General features: G+C 35.6%; 1 protein-coding gene across 1 annotated transcript; it reads left to right on the top strand.

Annotated features, from left to right (window-relative positions):
• The first annotated feature begins 11,095 nt into the window (after positions 1 to 11,095).
• Positions 11,096 to 11,807, top strand: LOC113360848. Its single transcript, XM_026604293.1, has 2 exons — positions 11,096 to 11,266; positions 11,378 to 11,807. Exons 1-2 carry the CDS (start codon positions 11,188 to 11,190, stop codon positions 11,605 to 11,607), a joined length of 309 nt encoding a protein of 102 aa, XP_026460078.1. The 5' UTR covers positions 11,096 to 11,187; the 3' UTR covers positions 11,608 to 11,807.
• The last annotated feature ends 8,077 nt before the right edge of the window (positions 11,808 to 19,884 follow it).

The following is a 19,884-nucleotide window of genomic DNA, read 5'->3' as shown; positions in this document are numbered from 1 at the left end:
ATTTTTGAAATAATTTTATAGACAGAATTTATTAAACTAATTGGCCTGAAATCATTAGGAGTATAAGGACTACTTACTTTGGGAATAAGAGCTATGAAAGAGTGATTCAACTGTTTAAGAACAAATTTGTTGTGAAAAAAGGGTTGAACATGATTAATAACTTCATCAGAAATTTGATCACAATTATCCCTGAACCACCCCCCACCCCCCGGAAAACCATCAGGTCCCGGGGATTTTCATGGTGCCAAAGTAATAACAGTAGAGTAAATTTCGTCTATAGTAGGGATAGCTACTAAGCTTGAATTCTGTTCCTCTGTTATGATTGGTTGAACATCTTTAAGCACATCATGGATGTCAGCAGAGCTTGGCGAAGAAGAGGTAAAAATACCCTTAAAGTGATTAGAAAGGAGAGAAACAACCTGCTGCTTACTTTCTAGCCAGTTCCCTTTATTATCCCTTAAAGTGTGGATGGTGTTATACATATTCTTCAATTTTACAGAGTTATGGAAGAAATTTGTATCCCTATCATATTGAGTGTAGTAATCAATTCTCGATTTTTTTTTGTAGAAGGAGTTTTCTATTTCATACCAGTAATCTAGTTTTCTAGAATAATTCAAAATGTATCCGCCTAATGTAGGGTTATATCTCATACTATGAAGTTTTTCAATTTCTGAATTTAACTTACTTATAGTAGTTTTAATATGTCCAAAGGTATCCAAATTCCACTTGTTGAGCTCATGCTTTAGAATTTTCAGCTTGTCAGCAACTATAAAACTTGGAGAACCTTTGATATTCTTATCCCAAGAATTTTTTAAGAACATCCTTAAATTCCGGACTAGCCTTCCAGCATTTAAAGAACTAATCAAATATACTAACTACACAAAAAAGTAATTACTAATTGTTAAAGGTGAATAATATGCAAAGTGGTAAACCACATTCGTTTCTCTGTGTATTTTAATTTTAATTTTATTAACAAAACTTCTCATACACCCATTACGTAAGTGGGCTATTTATAGCCGAGTTATACGAGAGAGAAAATGACACGTATGGTGAAATGTGTCCATACAAGATTAATCATATTTGTTAATGGTTAAGGCTAGTTAAGCCTTATCTTGTTTGTGAGATAATTTTGGTGATTCTTGTCGCACAGGATAAGATTTTGCTTCAACCAAGTTCATTTTATATCATGAGAAAATTTCCGAGTAACATCTTACATGGTTTGTGTGATACAACATTTTATGTAGGCTTGGAATGTTTCGATAATGATTATTTTAATATCTTGAAAATTATTTTGATGCTAATAGACTGTGAAAACGGCTATTGTCATTATAAAAGAATGTTTCAATGATTGAAACAAAGATTTGATGATGTAACTATCTTTGGATATAAGCATATATAGTGTGCTCGCACATTAGTGTATAAATCCATAAACTGGGAGCCAAGAGTATGCATATGTGTGTATACGAAATTGGTGAAGAAGACAGGTTAAGTATGCGTACCCGTACGCATACTGGCAGAAGTTCTCGAACCGAGAATTTGTGCGGAGTTTGGTTTTGGAAAAACTCTTAACTAGTCACCTTAAGTATGCGTACCCGTACGCAAACTGGCGGAAGTTTTCGAACCGAAAATTTCTGATGAGTTTGGAAACTTAACAAACTCAAGTACGGTTGCTTAAGTACGCATACCCTTACGCATACTTAAGATGGTTACTTGGTCAGTTCATGGACTTAACCATTTAAATCATAAGGAATGCAATCTTTGTAAACTGTAGCTATAATGTCCATGATTGATTCAAGTGAATCAAACTGATTTGATTTCAATTGTGTTTTCTAAACAATTGAACAACTCTTTAACTAGTTTCATTTGAGTCATTTGAACTAGTTATGGTTAAGATGAATAAGGTTGATATGAGAGTAATCATATGGCTAACCTCGGTTAACTATTTGTCAACCATCATGGTGTACACATTTAGGTACGGTTACATAAACCTAAATGAGGGTACATTTCATTTCTGCGTAACAAGCTAAGTTCAATCTAACGGCTGAAAGATATTATCTTGGTTGAATCAGGTTTTCTCATCTAACAGTGATTATTGAATGCTTTGTTACCAAGGTTAACGACTTGAAGACTTCATTGGGATTGTGAATCCAAACCCAACTATTATCTTTGTAGTTGCGTGATATGATCTTGTTGTTTCTATCGTGTTGAGTGTAATTGAAATAATTGGCTCGAGATTTTATATCTCCGTTAGGCAATATAGAAAAGTAATCACAAACAAACTTCGTCTCATCGTTTGAGATTCCACAATAACTTGTTTCGCTAGTCGATAAAGTTTAATTTGAGGTGATTGATAATACTAGGCTGTTCTTCGGGAATATAAGTCCGGGTTATCAATTGGTTCCTGTTCACCTTGATTTATCAAAAGATGGAACAAAAAAATCTTGGGTATTTCTTTGGGAAACAGATTTATTTATTCTAATATACTTTTTTTGTGTGAGACATATTTTTCTATCAAGTCTTCGACTTTGGGTCATAACAACTCTTAGTTGTGGGTGAGATTAGCTAAGGGAATCAAGTGCGTAGTATCCTGCTGGGATCAGAGATGTAAGGAGCGCAACTGTACTTTGAATCAGTGTGAGATTGATTAGAGTTCAAATACAGTGCAGTCCGAAGTTAATTGGTAGTAGGCTAGTGTCTGTAGCGACTTAATACAATGTGGTGTTCAATCTGGACTAGGTCCCGGGGGTTTTCTGCATTTGCGGTTTCCTCGTTAGCAAAATTCTGGTGTCTATGTTATTTCTTTCCCGCATTATATTTTATTAAATAATTGAAATATCACAGGTTGTGCATTAAGATCAATCAATTAGAATATCCAACCTTTGGTTGTTGATTTACATTGATTGACACTTGAACATTGGCCTTTGGTACCATTCAAGGAACTCCTCTTATATTCAATCGGTCTCGCAAATTTCTATTTGCTGATTGCGGATTGAATTAAGAGTTAGAGATATTAAACTCTTTGATATACTTTATTCTATATTGAGTCTGACTGTCTAGTTGATTCTCTAGAAAGTGTATTAGAGTAAATATTCTCAGATTGCCAAACGAATTGTTGGGTGTGGTTGTTAGACCCCCGCATTTTCAATTTGTATTTCTCATTATATACCTCAAAATACACTTTACAGCTTGCCAATGAGCCTTCCCAGGACTTACCTACTTACTACACTCATAGCTTGTGTGATATTCGGCCTTGTACAAACCATAGCATACATGATGCTACCAATTGCACTTGCATATGGAACCCGAGACATGTACTCTGCCTCATCAACAGTTTGAGGTGATTATTTTCTAGAGAGTTTAAAATGAGTTGTCAAATGAGTACTTACTGGTTTTGCATATTTCATACCAAACCTTTACAACACCTTATCAGTGTAAGCCTTCTAGGACAAATATAATTTGCCTTCATCTCGATTTCTATGAATCTCCATGCCCAATATATTCTTTGATGCACCCAAATCTTTCTTCTCAAACTCCCTACTCAACTACTCTTTCAAATTTTATATCTCTAACATGTCTTTGCCAGCTATCAGCATATCATCAACATACAAGTGCAAATACACAAATGAACCATATTGGAGTTTCTTTTGGTATACAAAACTATCATACTTACTCCTATCATAGTCATTTTACAAAATAAACGTATCAAAACGTTTATACCACTGCCTTGGATATTTCTTTAGACCATACTAATATTTCTTCAAAAAACATACATGATCTTCTTTGACAGGAATTTCATACCCTTTTGGTGGTTTCATATAAATATGCTAATCCGAATCACCATGAAGGGAAGTTTTCTTAACATCTAGTTTTTCGAATTCTAGATCATTCAAAGCAACTATAGCAAACAGTGTTCTAATAGAATTATGCTTAACAACATTAGAAAATACATTATTGTAGGCAATGCCTTATCTTTGTGTAAACCCCTTTACCAAAAACCTTGCCTTGTACCTTGTTCCTTCACCATTCGAAGTGTATTTTTTCTTCTTGAAGACCCATTTGCTTCCCACAATCTTTTGTACCTTAGGTCTTGGAACTGTCTCCCAAATCTCATTCTTGTCAAGAGACTCAATTTGTTTAATCGTAGAAGCTCCCCATTCTGCTGATTCTTCACCACTGATTGCTTCTTCATAGGTTCTTGCCTCATCCCAGTCATTGTTATCACCCACTGCAAGTGCATACGCAACCAAATCAGCATGGCCATATCTCTGAGGTGGTCCGATTTCCCTTCTCAGTCTGTCTCTAGCAAGATTCTACTTATGATCTTGTGTTTCATCTTCATAGGCCGGATCTTGCACAATTTCCTGACCGTCCTCATCAGAAACAAGAGTCTCATTATTTCCTTGAACTTGTATCTCAAGTTCCAGCTGGTCACCTAGCTCCACCTTATCACCAACATTCTCTTCAACTCTTCTCTTTAGTTCTTCATTCTTTGGCTTCAACATTGATTGCTCATCAAATGTCACATCTTTACTGATAAGAAACTTTTTTGATCTTTTTTCAGGATACCATAACCCGTAACCTTTAACACCCTTCGCATACCCAGGAAATATACATTTCTTTGCTCTAGGATCTAGCTTCCCCTCATTCACATGATCATAAGCTGAACATCCAAAAACATTCAAGTCTTCATACTTAGCTTGTGAACCTGTCCAAACTTCATTTGTAGTTTTACCCTCAATAGCAGTCGTTAGAGATCCGTTCATTAAATAAGCTGACGTGTTTGCTGCTTCTGCCCAAAATAACATTGGAGAGCATGCACCGTTCCTTTTCCATTATGGTTTTGTTCATCCTTTAAGCAACACCATTTTGGTGTGGTGTTTTTCGAACTGTGTGGTGTCTCACAATCTCTTGCTCCTTGCATAACTCATTGAACTCACCCCCAAAAATTTCCAAACCATTGTATGTCCTCAAGCACTTGATTTGTCTTCCTATTTGTTTCTCAACCATAGTCTTCCATTGCTTAAACTTTACAAAAGTTTCATCTTTGTGCTTAAGTATGAATACCCATACTTTCCTTGAGAAATTATCAATGATTGTCAACATATATCTACCACCACCATTTGAATCCACCCTAGAAGGACCCTAAAGATCAGAATGAATATAATCCAAAATATCATTGGTGTTATGAATAAATGTATTAAACTTGACTCTACACTACTTCTCAAAGACACAATGTTCACAAAAATCAAGCTCACCAGTTTTATGACCACAAAGCAATCCCTGCTTTCTCAAAAAACTAACCCCTCTTACTCATATGCCCTAACCGCATATGCCACAAGTTGGTAGTATCATCTTATGAAATTGAAGAACATACAACGGCATCACCTGTTAAAGTAGTACCTTGCAGTGTATAAACGATAGTAACTGATAAGTGCATAACTTGTACTATTTTGCTATTATATTTCCTTTCTTTGTTGTTATTTTCTTGCAAATATTTGTATTATTACTCTTATTTTCTAGTTTTGTACCAATTTTGGGGCTTTCAGATAAAAAGGAGAACAAATCACCTAAAAGGGAAAAATGGTCATTTCACCGAGAAGAGCTAAAGACCAACTGAAACTCATTCAAGCGTGGGATTACTTGCTTTCATATTGAAGATGGGGGAAATACAAAGCCAGTGGTGAAAGAATGGAGTCATTCTGAGTTCGTATGAAGAAGCTATGAGCAAAACATGAACCCGGGAGGATAAATGGGCGAAATGGTCATTTGTAGGCAGCTGCTATTTGGATCCCGTCAGCTGCTAAGGGGACACCATATTGCCACAAGTTTTCCGCACGCGACAAAGGAAGAAATTTGAAAACATTATTAAATTCATATGAAAGTGGATTTTGTGGACAGTTGCTATCTGGAACCAAAAACAAGATACAAGACGACCACTTCTAACTTATTTCCACCTGTGTAGCATAAGAGAAAATTCTTGGAATTTAGACATCATTCATTGAAACATCCCTATTAGTATAGCTTCCACATTCCAGAAAATTCACCTTTTCAAAGATAAGAATCATACACTGAAGAAAGGTTAACTTAGATGGACACTTACCAAGTCAGGAAATTACACAGTTAAATCCTTGTATGATAAATTGAATGAAACTAATGCTGATATATTTATCTTAGGCTTACTTGAGACATGCTGGACTGCCCAATGGAAGTTAGATACCTCCCAAAGAATCAAGCTTTTTATATGGAAATTCCTTCAAAATGCCCTTTCTACTAACTCTAAGCTCTATGGTAAAATCAAAGAAGTAGAACCTTACTGTACTATGTGTAGAACTGAAATAAAAACCACAGAACATATCCTTTTGCATTGTCCTTATGCTAAAGACGTTTGGAACTCAGCTCCAAATCCCAACTCTCTGAATATATACCCATCTTGGTCTTTGCTAGATATTTGCAAAGAATGGATTATCAATCCCAAGAAACAAATTTCTTTAGAACTAGTGCTCACTAAGATGTGTATCATCTGGAAAGAGAGGTGTAATAGAGTCTTTGAGAACAGAACAACTCCTTCTAATGCCGTAGGAAGTTCAGGGATATATTTCCTTCTGGTCAAAAAAGAAGAAGATACAGGATAAGTCCAAGAAACAAAATAGGAAAACCTCTTCACAAACTTGGCAGGCACCCTTAAAAGATACTCTGAAAATCAATGTGTACGCGGCTTGGATTTCTTACAATTTACCTTCTAGTTATGCAATAATTTTGAGAGATGATGCAGGAAACAAAGGAGTAGGGAAAACAGGGCAGACAACAACAACAAACCCATAAGAAGCAGAAGTTCTAGGAGTGCTGCAAGCTACTATTTGGGAGAGCGAGAAAAATTTAGAGAACTTCAGCATAGAAGGGGACTGTGAAAGCTTGTTCAACTATATTCAAGGTAAAGCTTCCGATATATCTTGTTGATCTAAAACTTTTCTAGAGGAAGCCAATAGATTAGTTAACTTATATAACAATTTTTTGGGTTTTTATTTTGTCTCTAGATTAGATTAGGAAACAAGGTGGCAGATATTCTAGCAAAATCTGCTAGAACCTTCACAAACAGTTGTATGGGACAACCTCCCACATATTTGTATCCAACAACAACTCTCAATAGATAGATCTAATATCAGAACATCAGACTGTGGATGGATATTAAATAACTCCACTTCCTCTGTATCCCGGGCTCTTCGGACGAAATGGCAGTTAATTAACGGAGAAAAAGGTGACATTTCTCTTCTTTACCGCGAGAACCACTTATGTTTATTTGTTATTAAAAGAGATTTTTGCTCCAGCATGTGAATGAGAGAAGATAAAAAAAACATTGGTGGGAGGTACTGTTTTGGCAAGAGTGAAAGTGTGAGTTTGGTACATGTACATCAAGTTGGATGTATGGCTAGTGTTAGTGGAAGACATATAGCTTTACACGGATCTCGATGAAACGAAAGTCGTTCAGCTGCTGCATGCACTTTATTAGGATAGTTCTTGTTAAGCTGCATCATGTCACATCGTAACAGAAGTATTTACTTTTCTACAACATATACATTCTGTCACTGACTTCTTACCGTTATCAATTGCGGGATTTTTATGAAGTGCTATGCATGCGAAGGAGGTGACAGAGGCGACTATAATTTTAATCGTTTTCCATTACTGATTTTTGTGGATCGTTGGAGGGGTTCGGAGGCTATAAATAGCGATGGAAAGTTTCATTCTAAACACTTCTTCTTTGATCATTCATTTGTAGCGGGAAATAGATAGAGAGCTCATGGCTTTTACCGTGACCTCTTATTTTTAGTTCCATTTTAATTTTTTCTATTTTATTTATTTGCCAGTATTTTTTAATTATATGTAGTTAAACTTTTCATTGATTACGGATGATTTCAAAGTCCTGACCTAATTTCTTTAACCACATTTATTTCAAGTTTTATTTTATTGTTGATTATCTTTATTAATTTTAAATGTCTAAAAATATTGAGGGGTTATTTAAAATGATCAATTAAATTGACCAATCAATATTTCTTCTACTAGTTTAGGCTTGTGTGATACGTGTAATTGTCACATCAAATCTTTGCACAAGTAGTAAATCGTAAAAGATGACAGAGGGATTTTGTTAAGCAATTGTGTGTAAAGATAACACTAGTAAGCAGGCCGAGCCGATGCGTCTGATGCTAGGATCAATTTGATTCACAGAGTGTAAAGCATTCGACTAATTTACACCTTGAGAGCTTATTCTTGGTGGGTTGGTTGGATAGAATCTGATAGTCGAGCACTTCCGTATCCAGTGATTGTAGGAATCCAGGGGATAGCAGAGCTTTTTACTATTATATGGTTAGTAAAATATAAGTTCAACAAGAAATAAATTTATATTTAATTAAGTTTCGGTTCAGTGGCGTCGAATGATTCCCTGGTCATCTTTCTCCATATTATTTTAAATCAATCTTTACTATTTACTATTTTGGTTTATTAGTTACTTTAATTTAAAGCTAAAAACTTCCATTTCAGTTACTTTTAACAACTAGAAACTCCATGCACTTCGTGTGAACGAACTACTTGTCATTATATTACCAGATAATTGTGTGGAAAGAAATAATTAATTTGTTGTGAACGACGCGCACCATTAACTCTTGTACCTTTTATGATTGTAAGACTTCCTTTGAGACACGAATAACTCCACATTCACCTTGATACTTGCAACCATTTGAATCAAGTGTACCCAAAGAAATTATATTTCTTCTCAAATACGGAACATGTAACCTTGGTTAAAGTCCTCCCAACACCATCATGCATCTTAATTTGAATTGTACCTACATCCACCACTTTTTAAGTGACATTGTTTCCCACAACAACTCTTCCACCTTCTCAAGCTTGATAAGTAGAAAACCATTCTCTTCGAGGACACATATGAAAAGTAGAACCCAAATCAAGAATCCACTCGTTATCCGAGCTTACGGTATAAACCGTGAGAACCGTTCCATCATCACTTTCTATTTCAACGTTTACTGCAGTTCCTTGGTTTGTATTCTTCTCAAGATTCTTCCTTTCCGGACAGTCCTTCTTAAAAGCCATACCTGCTTACAATTAAAGAATTTTAATTTACCCGATTAAGATTTAGACCTTGACTTTGATCTACTTATATCTAAACCACCCTTTTGCTTTCATCTTCCTTTTACAAACAACCCATCACCTGAATTATCTTTACCATCAATACCGGTCTTCTTCAACTCCTTGAGTTCAAAGCCGCCTTAACGTTTTCCTTGGAAATTGTAGTCTTCGCATACAATATGGTATCAAAAAAGTTATCATAAGATGATGGTAAGGAACAAAGAAACCTAATGCTTGGTATTCATCTTCAATTTTGACATCAATATTTGCCAAATCCAAGAGAATTTTATTATAATCCTCAATATGATATATATTAGACATTCCTTCATGCATTCTAAGAGTATGTAATTTCTTCTTAAGCTAAAGATGATTAGTTATGGATTTTATCTACATACTTTTTCTCCAACTTGTTCCATGGCCCGTCCGGAGTTTTGTCGCAATTCTCAAGACCTCATTGCTTAAACACAACAGAATTAATCCATGAGCTCTTCCATGTCCTCATCCTTTCATATTGTCGCTAGAGACGTTTTCCCCTTCAAAATTTTCACCAAACCTTGTTGTACCAAAATAACCCTCATCTTTAGCCTCCATAGATTGAAATCATTTGTTCGATCAAACTTCTCAATCTCATACTTTGCCACCATTGTAGATCGCTTCTACCCGGAGCTCTGGTACCAATTTTTTAGAACTAATGGCTCTAGCTAGCACAATCAATCCAAATATGAAAAATGAAAATGAAAATCAGTCAAATCAAGCACACATACAACACAAGGATTTATAGTGGTTCGATCAAGATGATCTATATCCACTTGCGAAGATGACGAAATGATTACCGTATGATGATCAAACAAGTTTACAAGGTTTCTCTCCAGAACTCTAACCCCCTTTGTGCCTCACACACACTCAACAACAACAGAATTTTCTCTATTATAACATAACTCTAGCCTTCTTTTATATTTGACTTACCGTTACAAAAGAGACTAATGGACTAATGGGCCAAGTCAAAAGGATCAGGCCCATCCAAGACTATTACTTGTACTCAAGGCATAACATAACGAAGTACTTTGAAGATCTTTATATAATGGTGTCGTTTAGATCATTTCAATGTTAGATAGGATCGCAGGATATGTTAACGAAAAATCAGCATGAAAAAAAGTATGAGAAATATTAATGCTTTGTTGTCATTACTAGCATTTAGGATTTGTTTCAATGGGTGATCTATAATTTTTTTTTTTTTTTTACTCGGTAAAAATGAGAAATTCATTAAGGAAGCTTACGAAAGAAAGCAGGCAACAAAGAAATAAGAAGACCCTAAAAAGGGAGGAGGTACAAACACCCCCAACCCATGCCCAAGAAGAAGTAAAAAGTTAAGAAAAACAAAACAATAAACCGAAACTTGAAACCAAAGAATTTGCAAACCCTATGTTACAAATAGCATATTCCAGTTAGCCATTCAATCGGTGATCTATAATGCAAGTATACATATGTTGTTGGAAATGATTTACTTTTTTATGCGCAAGGCCGCGTGTGCTTTCTTGCTCATTGCATCTGAACCAGTACCTGCATCCATGGTACACAGCATTTGGTTTATAGTCTTGTTTCCAGAGATTATGAACTTATATGCATTGTTTATATTTGGTTATTATATTTCAATCTAAAATGAACATTGTAGCGGGTTGAGCTATGGCATATATCCACAGTCCACAATTTTCCCACCATTAGAGTACGCGTCAATGCTCATTAGTCAAAAATGATGATTGAATTGGTACCGTGGTTTTGTCTCTAGCGTGGACTACATAAAATATTACGTTTCTCGTATCTGCCATGACTAAATTGGTACCGTTGTTTTGTCTCTAGCGTGGACTTGATAAAATATTACTACCTACTTGTCTCTATCCAGGATATCACCACAACCACCCATGAATTGAATATTTGCTAGTTGCGCTCAATCCAAAACAATGCAGCAGGTAAAGAATCCATAAATACCATTGATTCCAGAGATTAAGAGAAAAATACCAGTAGATTCTTCATCAACAAATCGAGTAATATACAACAATGGCTAAGCTTTTTTGTGCTTCACCCATTTTTATTGCTGCTTTGCTCCTTCTACTGATAACTGTATCGGTTTCTTCTGGTAAGTGCAATCCATTTCAATGCATTTGATGATTTCATTTTGGGGTGGCCAGTTCGGGTTTACATTTATCCCATAATTATTATCCTTATTTCGTCTATTAATGCATTGCAGAGACAAGTCGTAACGCAGTTTGCACATTTGCCGGCGGAGCCAAAGGAGTGATACAAGAAGGAAGATCCAACAAGGGTTGCAATGGTTGTGCCAAAAACTGCCTTGCAAAATGTGGGAACAGCAAATACAGGTTGGTTTACGACCAATGCGAATTTATTGAGGCAGACACAATGATATGCAACTGCTGTTGTAGCGACAAGCAGAAATCTTATGTCACTTCAGATCAGTAAATTATCTGACATGATATAATAGTACCAGGAAGTGGCGCCGGAGGCCAGGATTATCTGCGTATTATTGTTTAAACTCTTGTATGTGCAACTATCTAATGTTCAATTGTTGCACTCCCTAGCTATACGTATGTGTTTTAATTTGTTGATGGGTTACCATCGATCTTTCGATTAAGTTAAATAAAAGGTAATGCCGACGTTCACCGTTATGTCTATAAACATTTTCATCAACGTTTTGTCCCCACAGTAACGATTTAAGTTTGTTTATGATTTTTGGATCCAAACAACAAAGAAAATCAATAGCAGAATACAAAGAGAAAGAGGGATAGATAGGGTGTTGGTGATTAAAAAAAAAAAAAAAAGATAGGGTGTGTTTGCAAAAGCAAATTAGAATTCAAATGGAGACTAAATGTTCCTAAGATTCAAATGAAACGCTAATGACTTTCTGAGTTGTAAAATTTTATCCTGGAGACATATTTGAAACTAAAGCAGTATGGGTATGCGAAAAAGTGATTACAAGCAGAATTTTAGAAACTCTTATAATAAAAAATCTTTCCAACTTTTGAATTTTAACCCAATTTGAGCAAATTGAATTTGGACGAGAATTTCTATTTTTAGATATTTCCATCTATATCCACACCATCATCTACTTTTTTTGTTTTAAATGTTATTTTACGTGCCTAGTTTGGGCTCAGGGTATTTATTTGGGGCATATGTTACTAAAAGGCAAAAAGGGTCATTTGGAAGTAATTTACCAAAACCCCTTAACTAACTATTCTCTTTCTACCAATTTTACTCCTGATTAATTAGTGTTAATTAGTCTTTTTAGATGTAATTAACAGTGTTAGATGTGAGATCAATTATTGTTAATCAATCTTCAAAACATTAAACAACTGAAATTTTTTGATTTTTTTTTCCAAAAACACTAACCAGAATCGGTTTATGTTCATGCACTAGTAAACCGACTCTGGATTGGTGTTTCTAAATTTATAGAGGACATACAGAATCGGTTGAAGTACGCATAGATCAAATATGATTCTAATAATCAGATTTTTTGGCGTCATATATACATCGATTGTTGCTCTTTCATAAGAAATATTTTTTCCATTCTTTTCAAATCTACTCCTTTTCGTAGGAATCACGGATGCACTTAACACGTGCATCAAGCCTTTTAACCCCTAGGTGACCCTAGTGGACGATTTACAGTCTCGTGAGGGCTAAATAGAGATCTACCCACAAAATCTACACAAAACTCCTAAAAGTATCAATCTTCGTCGGACGAATCCGAGTCCGATTCACCCAACATAAAGTCGGAGACGTACTTCGAAATTTTGGATACCATGAAGTGATAGCTTTCAAAAAATGTGAATGCGTTCCCTTTTCCTCCAAGTAGCGCGCTTTCACAGCATCGTGCTACAAAAACACGACACAAACTTACTTTGTTAGTTACAAATCGATAGAAGTAGATTGCGTATAATAAACCCTAAAAATACTTACAAATTATTGAAGGGACAAGCTAAAGCGGCTAGCGTTCAAATTCAAAATCTGTTGTTGGATAGCTATAAAAGCAACTATCGCATCTAGGATGACTTGGTGTCTATCATAAATTTTTTCAAGACTTCTTCTCTTCGGATTCCCATAATCTCTCCTAAATTTATTATGTATTTGCCCAAAAGGTTTCGGTCGAGGAGTGATCTAGAACTCGACTTTCAGCGTACCATGTTTTGGTGATTGCCAAATCTTCGGCGGAGTCAAACGATGTCATTTCTTGTATGTGGAGGTATGAAATGAGTAGTTGTGGAGTATATGGAGTAGGAGCGAATAGAATGAGCAAGTTTGCGGAAAATTGGGTTTGGGAATGACAGAAAGACCCCAACGGCTAGTTTTTCCGAGAAAAGTGAATTAATTTATCACAATCGGTATTCTCGTATACCAAAAAAAAAACGATTATGACTTTATGCCCAAAAGAATCGATCTTTATGTTTGGCAACATAAACCGATTGTGCACCTGTAAAAAATTGGAATTTCTAATGAAAGTAATCGGTTTATATATTTGCACATGTAATCCGATTCTGACTAAAAAAGGAAACAAAAAAAATTGCATTTCTAAGGCTTGAAGAATCGGATTATAACGACACCCACATAAACCGATTCCATGATGAATCCACAATAATAAGTTTGTAGTTGGAGTCGTATAGCCTGATTGTGTGCATGTATTTGCATGCCTTCCCTTCATGTGGTGGTGTGAATTTGAAGACATCTACTTTACTGGAGTAAACATATGAGTTCAATTATAAAAAAAATGAACAAAGTATGATGCATGCATAAACTTGTTTTTTCATAAACCCATTACACACAGTTATAATTAAAACCATAATCATCCAAAAAAAAATGTTAATCATCCAAAAAAGTGTTAAAGACTTAAACCACCCAAAGTACTAAACACTTAAAACTTAAAATAATCAACATCATGGTGCACCAGCATCAGGAGTAGTAGAAGCTTCTGCTTCAACAAAGGCTTGAGCTGCAAGCATTTCTTCAACCAGACCATCCAAATGTTTGTCGCGTGCCCTCCCAACTACAATCACATCCCTCCTTATCCTTGCAAACTTGATAATCTCAACAAGCTTTTATAGTGAAAGTTTATCTCCCAGTGCAAGGGCTTTCTCAAGATTGATCTCACGTCCAAAGCCAAACTTGTAGAGCCTTCTAGGTACCATGAGTTGTGGTACCCTGTGAACATCCTCATGGGTAAGCTGTCTTGAATAAAATGCTAGGTGGCTGAAGTCCATATCTAAAAAAAAAAAAAAAAAATCTGGTTCAACAATCGGTACATATGACAACATATGTAATCTACAAAAACATACAGGAATTTCAAACATTAATAATCTGTTTATGTGATACATATATAAAAACCGACTGTGAAATGGAATCTGAAGAGATAACTTCACAATCGATACATTACCACGTAAATAAAACCCGGTTAGAGGAGCGCAGATTTCAAAAAAAAAATATCAAAATCGGTTTACGATAATGCACTTATAAACCGATTCTAGTGATGTCTTTTCATATTCTGATTTCTACCCAGAACCGATCGATGCTAATCATCCTATAAACCGATTCCTCTGCATGCTCTTCATGGACTAAAAACAAAACCCAGAATCGGCTGATACGATATATCAACATAAATCGATTCTGGGTAAAACATATATTTTTCAAAATTGAAGTTTTAAACATATAAATCAATGAATAAATGTTAATAATAGAACGGGTTAATGGAGATTTACATTTTCTTGGTTGAATCGAAGATTATTGGAGAAGAAGATCAACAAATTTTTTTGATTAGATGAGAATATAAAGTTTTTTTTTTATGTTTTTAATTTTTTACTGAAAATGGTAATGGATTATTATTTATATGGGTTAGTTTTATGAATTAATTTGAGATTAAATTAGTCTTTTTGTCAAGTTTGGCACCTCATAGCCATTTATAAAAGTTGGGAGAGGAATCCCTGAATAAATGCCCTAGACCCCAAACTAGAAATATTATTTTAGCTTTATTATAGATTTTGTATCCTACAACTAAATGACAACTATATTAAAACTAGGATTGATACAACTACCAATATAGATACTTATCAAAACTACCAATATAGATACTTATCAAAAAGGGAACTTTATTTATATTCTATGTTGATGAAATCCCCTTTTTTGGCGTCCCAGTAAGATATGCATTCAAATACCATCCGAGATGCTCTAATAAAATAAAATCCAAATAGAAAAACCTAAAATACTTTTCAAACGGGCCTTTCACTATGACACCACAAAGCCCAATTTTTAGTCACATAAGTCGATGGAGTAGAGATCATTTTACCGACAATTTAATTAGAATTTCTTACGCCGGTAATTTGTTCATATATTATTAATGTTTTTTATTTTAAAAGTTAGGTTACTTATACTTTTAATAGGAAAATAAGTTTCATTATTTTTTCGCTAGATCTAAGATGAGACATGTTTATCGTGGTCCAATGCATTATCATTAAATTAAATCTATTGTAGTTTAATACGTTATAAATCGGTATTGATTTTTCTCTATAATATTTTTTTTTTACTTTTTACTATCAATTTTTCTATTCACGATTTCGTTTTGCATTAAACCGCATCAAAATTTCGGTACCCGACAATTATTTATTTTCTTCTAATCTTCTTTACCCTTTTGTGGTTTCTACCTACATTGAGATGTCCATAATCATTCATCTAAATTCTATCATTTACCCAATTTAAATTTAGTTCTTAGAAAAGAAAAAAAAAAGGTGTTACAGTGGGGATTTTATTTACAGCCTCAAACTTCAATTCAGCTATTCCAATTTTTTTTGTGACGTCCAACCATTACTTTTTCTTCTTCAGTTTTCTTTCCACATATTTCACGGCCTATTTTTTCCCCTTTAATTTTAAATTGTAAGCAATCACCTAGGCCTAGCCTATTATATCTTACGGAAACAATATTGATTTTTCGCTATAATTATCATATTTTTTGCTAATAATTCCTCTATTCACAGTCATGCTTTGAATTAGTTAAAATCCTAAATTTCGGGGTATTTTAAGAACAATTAATTGGGGGATAAAAAAAGGAATTGGGGGATATTGATTACTTCCCCCAACCCATGGTGTGTGTTAAGGGGTGATTTTTGTGTATGAAAATACTAAAGTACCCTTTGATTAAGTAAAAAAAATTATGAAAAGACTACTATACCATTTCCCCTAAAACTTAAAATCTAAAAACCAAACACATATCCCCATTCTTCCATCTACCGGCACTGACCTAGGTTTAGGTTTTTGAAGAAAAAAAATTCATCGTTCTTCATTCGTTCTTCGTCGATTAATCGTCGATTCAAAAATTTCTTCGTCGATTAACCTATCCGAATCATAAACAATGCCTCCACGAAAGAAAACGAATGCCCAATCGAACTCAAAATAGATTGCTCAACAAAAACAGGAACAAAGAATTGCTAAGATTTCTCAAGAGCAAGAAGAAGAACAAGCAGCGGATTCGGACAATCAACCTCTCGCAACCATGGCTTCTGTGAGAAGGTAAGTGATTTTAAACTACTTTATGAGTGTTTTAATCGATTTATAGCAATGGGTTTAGGTTAGAATCGCAAACCCTAACTGAAACAGTTGAGTTTCAGTGATTACCGACACTGAAATATGTATGAATACGGTGCCGGTTTTACCTTCCGGCATTCAATCTAGGATGAATGCAATGCCGGTTTCACTCCGCAAATTCACCAGGAACTGAATTTTAGATACCGGCATAGAATTTGGGTCGAATTCCCTGCCTGTTCTTGGTACCGGCAGTCATTTATAACTATTCGTGTATGCCGGTAGTGGTCTAAAAACATACAGGAGAGTTTATGAATTTGTCACAGTACCGGCATTGACATTTGGTTCCATTGTATGCCGGTTTATAGTATCAGCATTCTTTTGTGAAAATTCGAGCATGCCGGTAGTGGACTTAAACCATACAGGAGAGCTTATGAATTTATCACCAGTACCGGCATACATTTTTAGGTTGATTTGAATGCCGGCACCAGGTTACGACATGGAATTGATTTATTTCGAGAATGCCGGTAGTGGACTAAAAACATACATGAGAATTACATATGATTACCGGCATTGTCGACAGTCATTGTTTAATTCCGGAACAGACAACCGGCGTGCTTTGTTTCAGTAAGTCAATGCCGGTGGAAAAACTGAAAGTGAGTTATCTCACATTCATTTCGTGTGATTTTATGATATAGGTCAAAAACCAAGAAGGCTAACAAAAAAAAAAACTAAAGATGTTGTCACTAAGAGAAGAAGGAAGGACGGTCTTGATACTCCTCAATCTCTCCCTCCTCGAGGGAAAGATGAAGGTCGTAAAAAGGTTTGGGGGCTGAGACAAGAGGGATAATTTGGGAGAGTGGTGGTGACCGTAGTCGATCTGTAATTCGTGACCACGATGATCAAGATGAGCAAGATGAAGAGGAAAGTGAGGATAAAGATAATGTGGTTCCTCCAAGTCAATTAGCAAACCAAAGCGAAGTTGGTGGGCCAAATCAACAACCAACACAAGGCAATGGCAAGAAGGTCAATGGTAAAGTGAAAGTTAAAGGTTCCCACCTTCCTCATATTAATGACATGATACCTGACCTTGAATGTGGTAAAATTTAGGGTGAAGCTCCGGAACCGAAAACACTATTTGGATACAAGCACTCGTGGTCTCGTACTATCTATCAAACCTATGTAAGTATTTTTTATCTTGTTCATATGTAATGTTGTGTATTTATGTAAAATATCTTAACTGTATTGTCTCCTAATTGTAGGATCATACGAAGGCTGTGCGTGTTTGCCGAAACCAAGCCGCGGATTGTTGGAAATTGTCCGATGAATGTGAAGAGGTCCAATAAATAGTAATGGAATCTGGTCTATATGCTTTGGTTGAAAATTATGTGAAGCCTGATTCCATGACTGTCAATTGCTTCGTCGAAAGGTATCATGGTGAAACCGATACCATGCACTTCCCTTTTGGGGAGATGACCTTCATCCCTGATGATGCTCCAAACATTCTAGGCTTGAATGTTACTGGAAAATCAATTGCAGAAGGAGTTGAGTCTCTGGACCTAGAATGGTCGAAGTTGCACGCTCTGACTAAGAAGTTGTTGGGTTCGGACTACAAAACTTCTGTGGAGAGATTTTATGAATCCAAGTCTGGTAGGACAAAGACAATCAAGTTGACGTTGTTTAAGAAGAAGTTTGAAAACACAAAGAAAAGATGTTTGGAGGATGGATGGGACCCTGAAGAAATTCGTTATACTGCCGCTGCATACCTGTTATACATCTTGGGAACTAGGGTATTCCCTGACACTAATGGCAACAGGGTTAGTGAGAACTACCTTCAGTACTTGGATCCATTGGAAGATGTCTATGGTTATTCTTGGGGCACCGCGGTAATGGCGCATTTGATGATGGAGATGAAAAGGGCCTCTAAAGCTAAAACCAACCAATTTGTCGGGAATTTCACTCTACTGCGGGTAATTTTGTTTTTAAACTTATGTTATTATGTATATTGTTCACATGTACCCTTATCGTGAACTTAGAAACAAAACTTATTGCTTCACCTTGGAATAGGTGTGGGCTTATCTATCAATCTTATGTAAGACGTTTGCATCTTCTTATTATATTATTTATCTTGTTATTGTATTATTTATTTGTGATCAAGTGAATTGAATTAAGTTTGGTGTGTTTTTATAGGACGACAAAAAAGCCTTCCGTGTTAGACGCCATCAACAGACGGACTTATGGCCTTTGAAGCATGAGTGTGCCGCTGTTAAAGCAATAGTCAAAACATCTGCGTTGTATCCCGCGATTAAAAATTATGTGGCCACTAATACCGTCACGGCGAACTGCTTTTTGGAGCGGTTTTTTGGTGAAACTGATACCATGCATTTTCCTTTTGGCGAGATGACCATTATCCCTAAAGATGTCCAAAGGATAATAGGTCTAGAGGTTCTTGGGAAATCCGTTAAGGTAGGAGATGACTCTAAGGACCTTGGATGGGACAAGATCTATGAGCTGACTTCTAAGTTGTTTGGATGGGACAAGGAAACCACTTTGGCAAATATTTACAAGACAAAGCGTTCCAAAACAAAGACCATCACATTCGTCAAACTCGTTGAATTGTTTGGGAACACGAAGAACAAGGAATTGAATCCCGAACAAGTTCAGCAAACTGTCGCTGCTTATATGTTGTTCATCTTGGACTCCACTATATTCCCTGATGCTAATGGTAACAGGGTGCATATGAAGTACCTACAATACTTGGATTCATTGGAAAAGGTTCATGAGTATTCATGGGGCACTGCTTTCTTGACACATTTTTTGGCAGAAATGCGTCGAGCAACTAAGGCTTACGCCCGTCAATTTAATGGGAATTTCACTGTAATTCAGGTATAGTGAACTACTTATTTTTTGATTGTTGTCATTAAATTTGTTAGTTTCCAATTATTTATTTTCTTATACATTTCATTGGAACGATCTTTCATTGGCGTAGGTGTGGTCTTATGAACACTTCACAAAATTTTTCATACGGTATAAAGGATTGGAGGTTGTCCTTGATTATCCACAGAATAAGCCTCTATGTCATAAATACTTCTTCAACAATACCCCAAGCCCAATAAAAAGAAACGATTATTAGCAATGAGATTGGCTTTGGATTCGATGGCTGTCCAAGATGTTGTGTTT

The sequence above is a fragment of the Papaver somniferum genome, chromosome 3 (assembly GCF_003573695.1).
Source record: "Papaver somniferum cultivar HN1 chromosome 3, ASM357369v1, whole genome shotgun sequence".
Classification (NCBI taxonomy): domain Eukaryota; kingdom Viridiplantae; phylum Streptophyta; class Magnoliopsida; order Ranunculales; family Papaveraceae; genus Papaver; species Papaver somniferum.
Note: the sequence above shows the minus strand (reverse complement) of the source record. Positions and strands in the feature narration are given on the sequence as shown.

Coding starts and splice junctions, on each gene's coding strand:
- LOC113360848 (XM_026604293.1), top strand. CDS start 11,188: ATGGCTAAGCTTTTTTGTGCTTCACCCATTTTTATTGCTGCTTTGCTC. Junction 11,267..11,377: donor AACTGTATCGGTTTCTTCTG/GTAAGTGCAATC, acceptor AATGCATTGCAG/AGACAAGTCGTAACGCAGTT.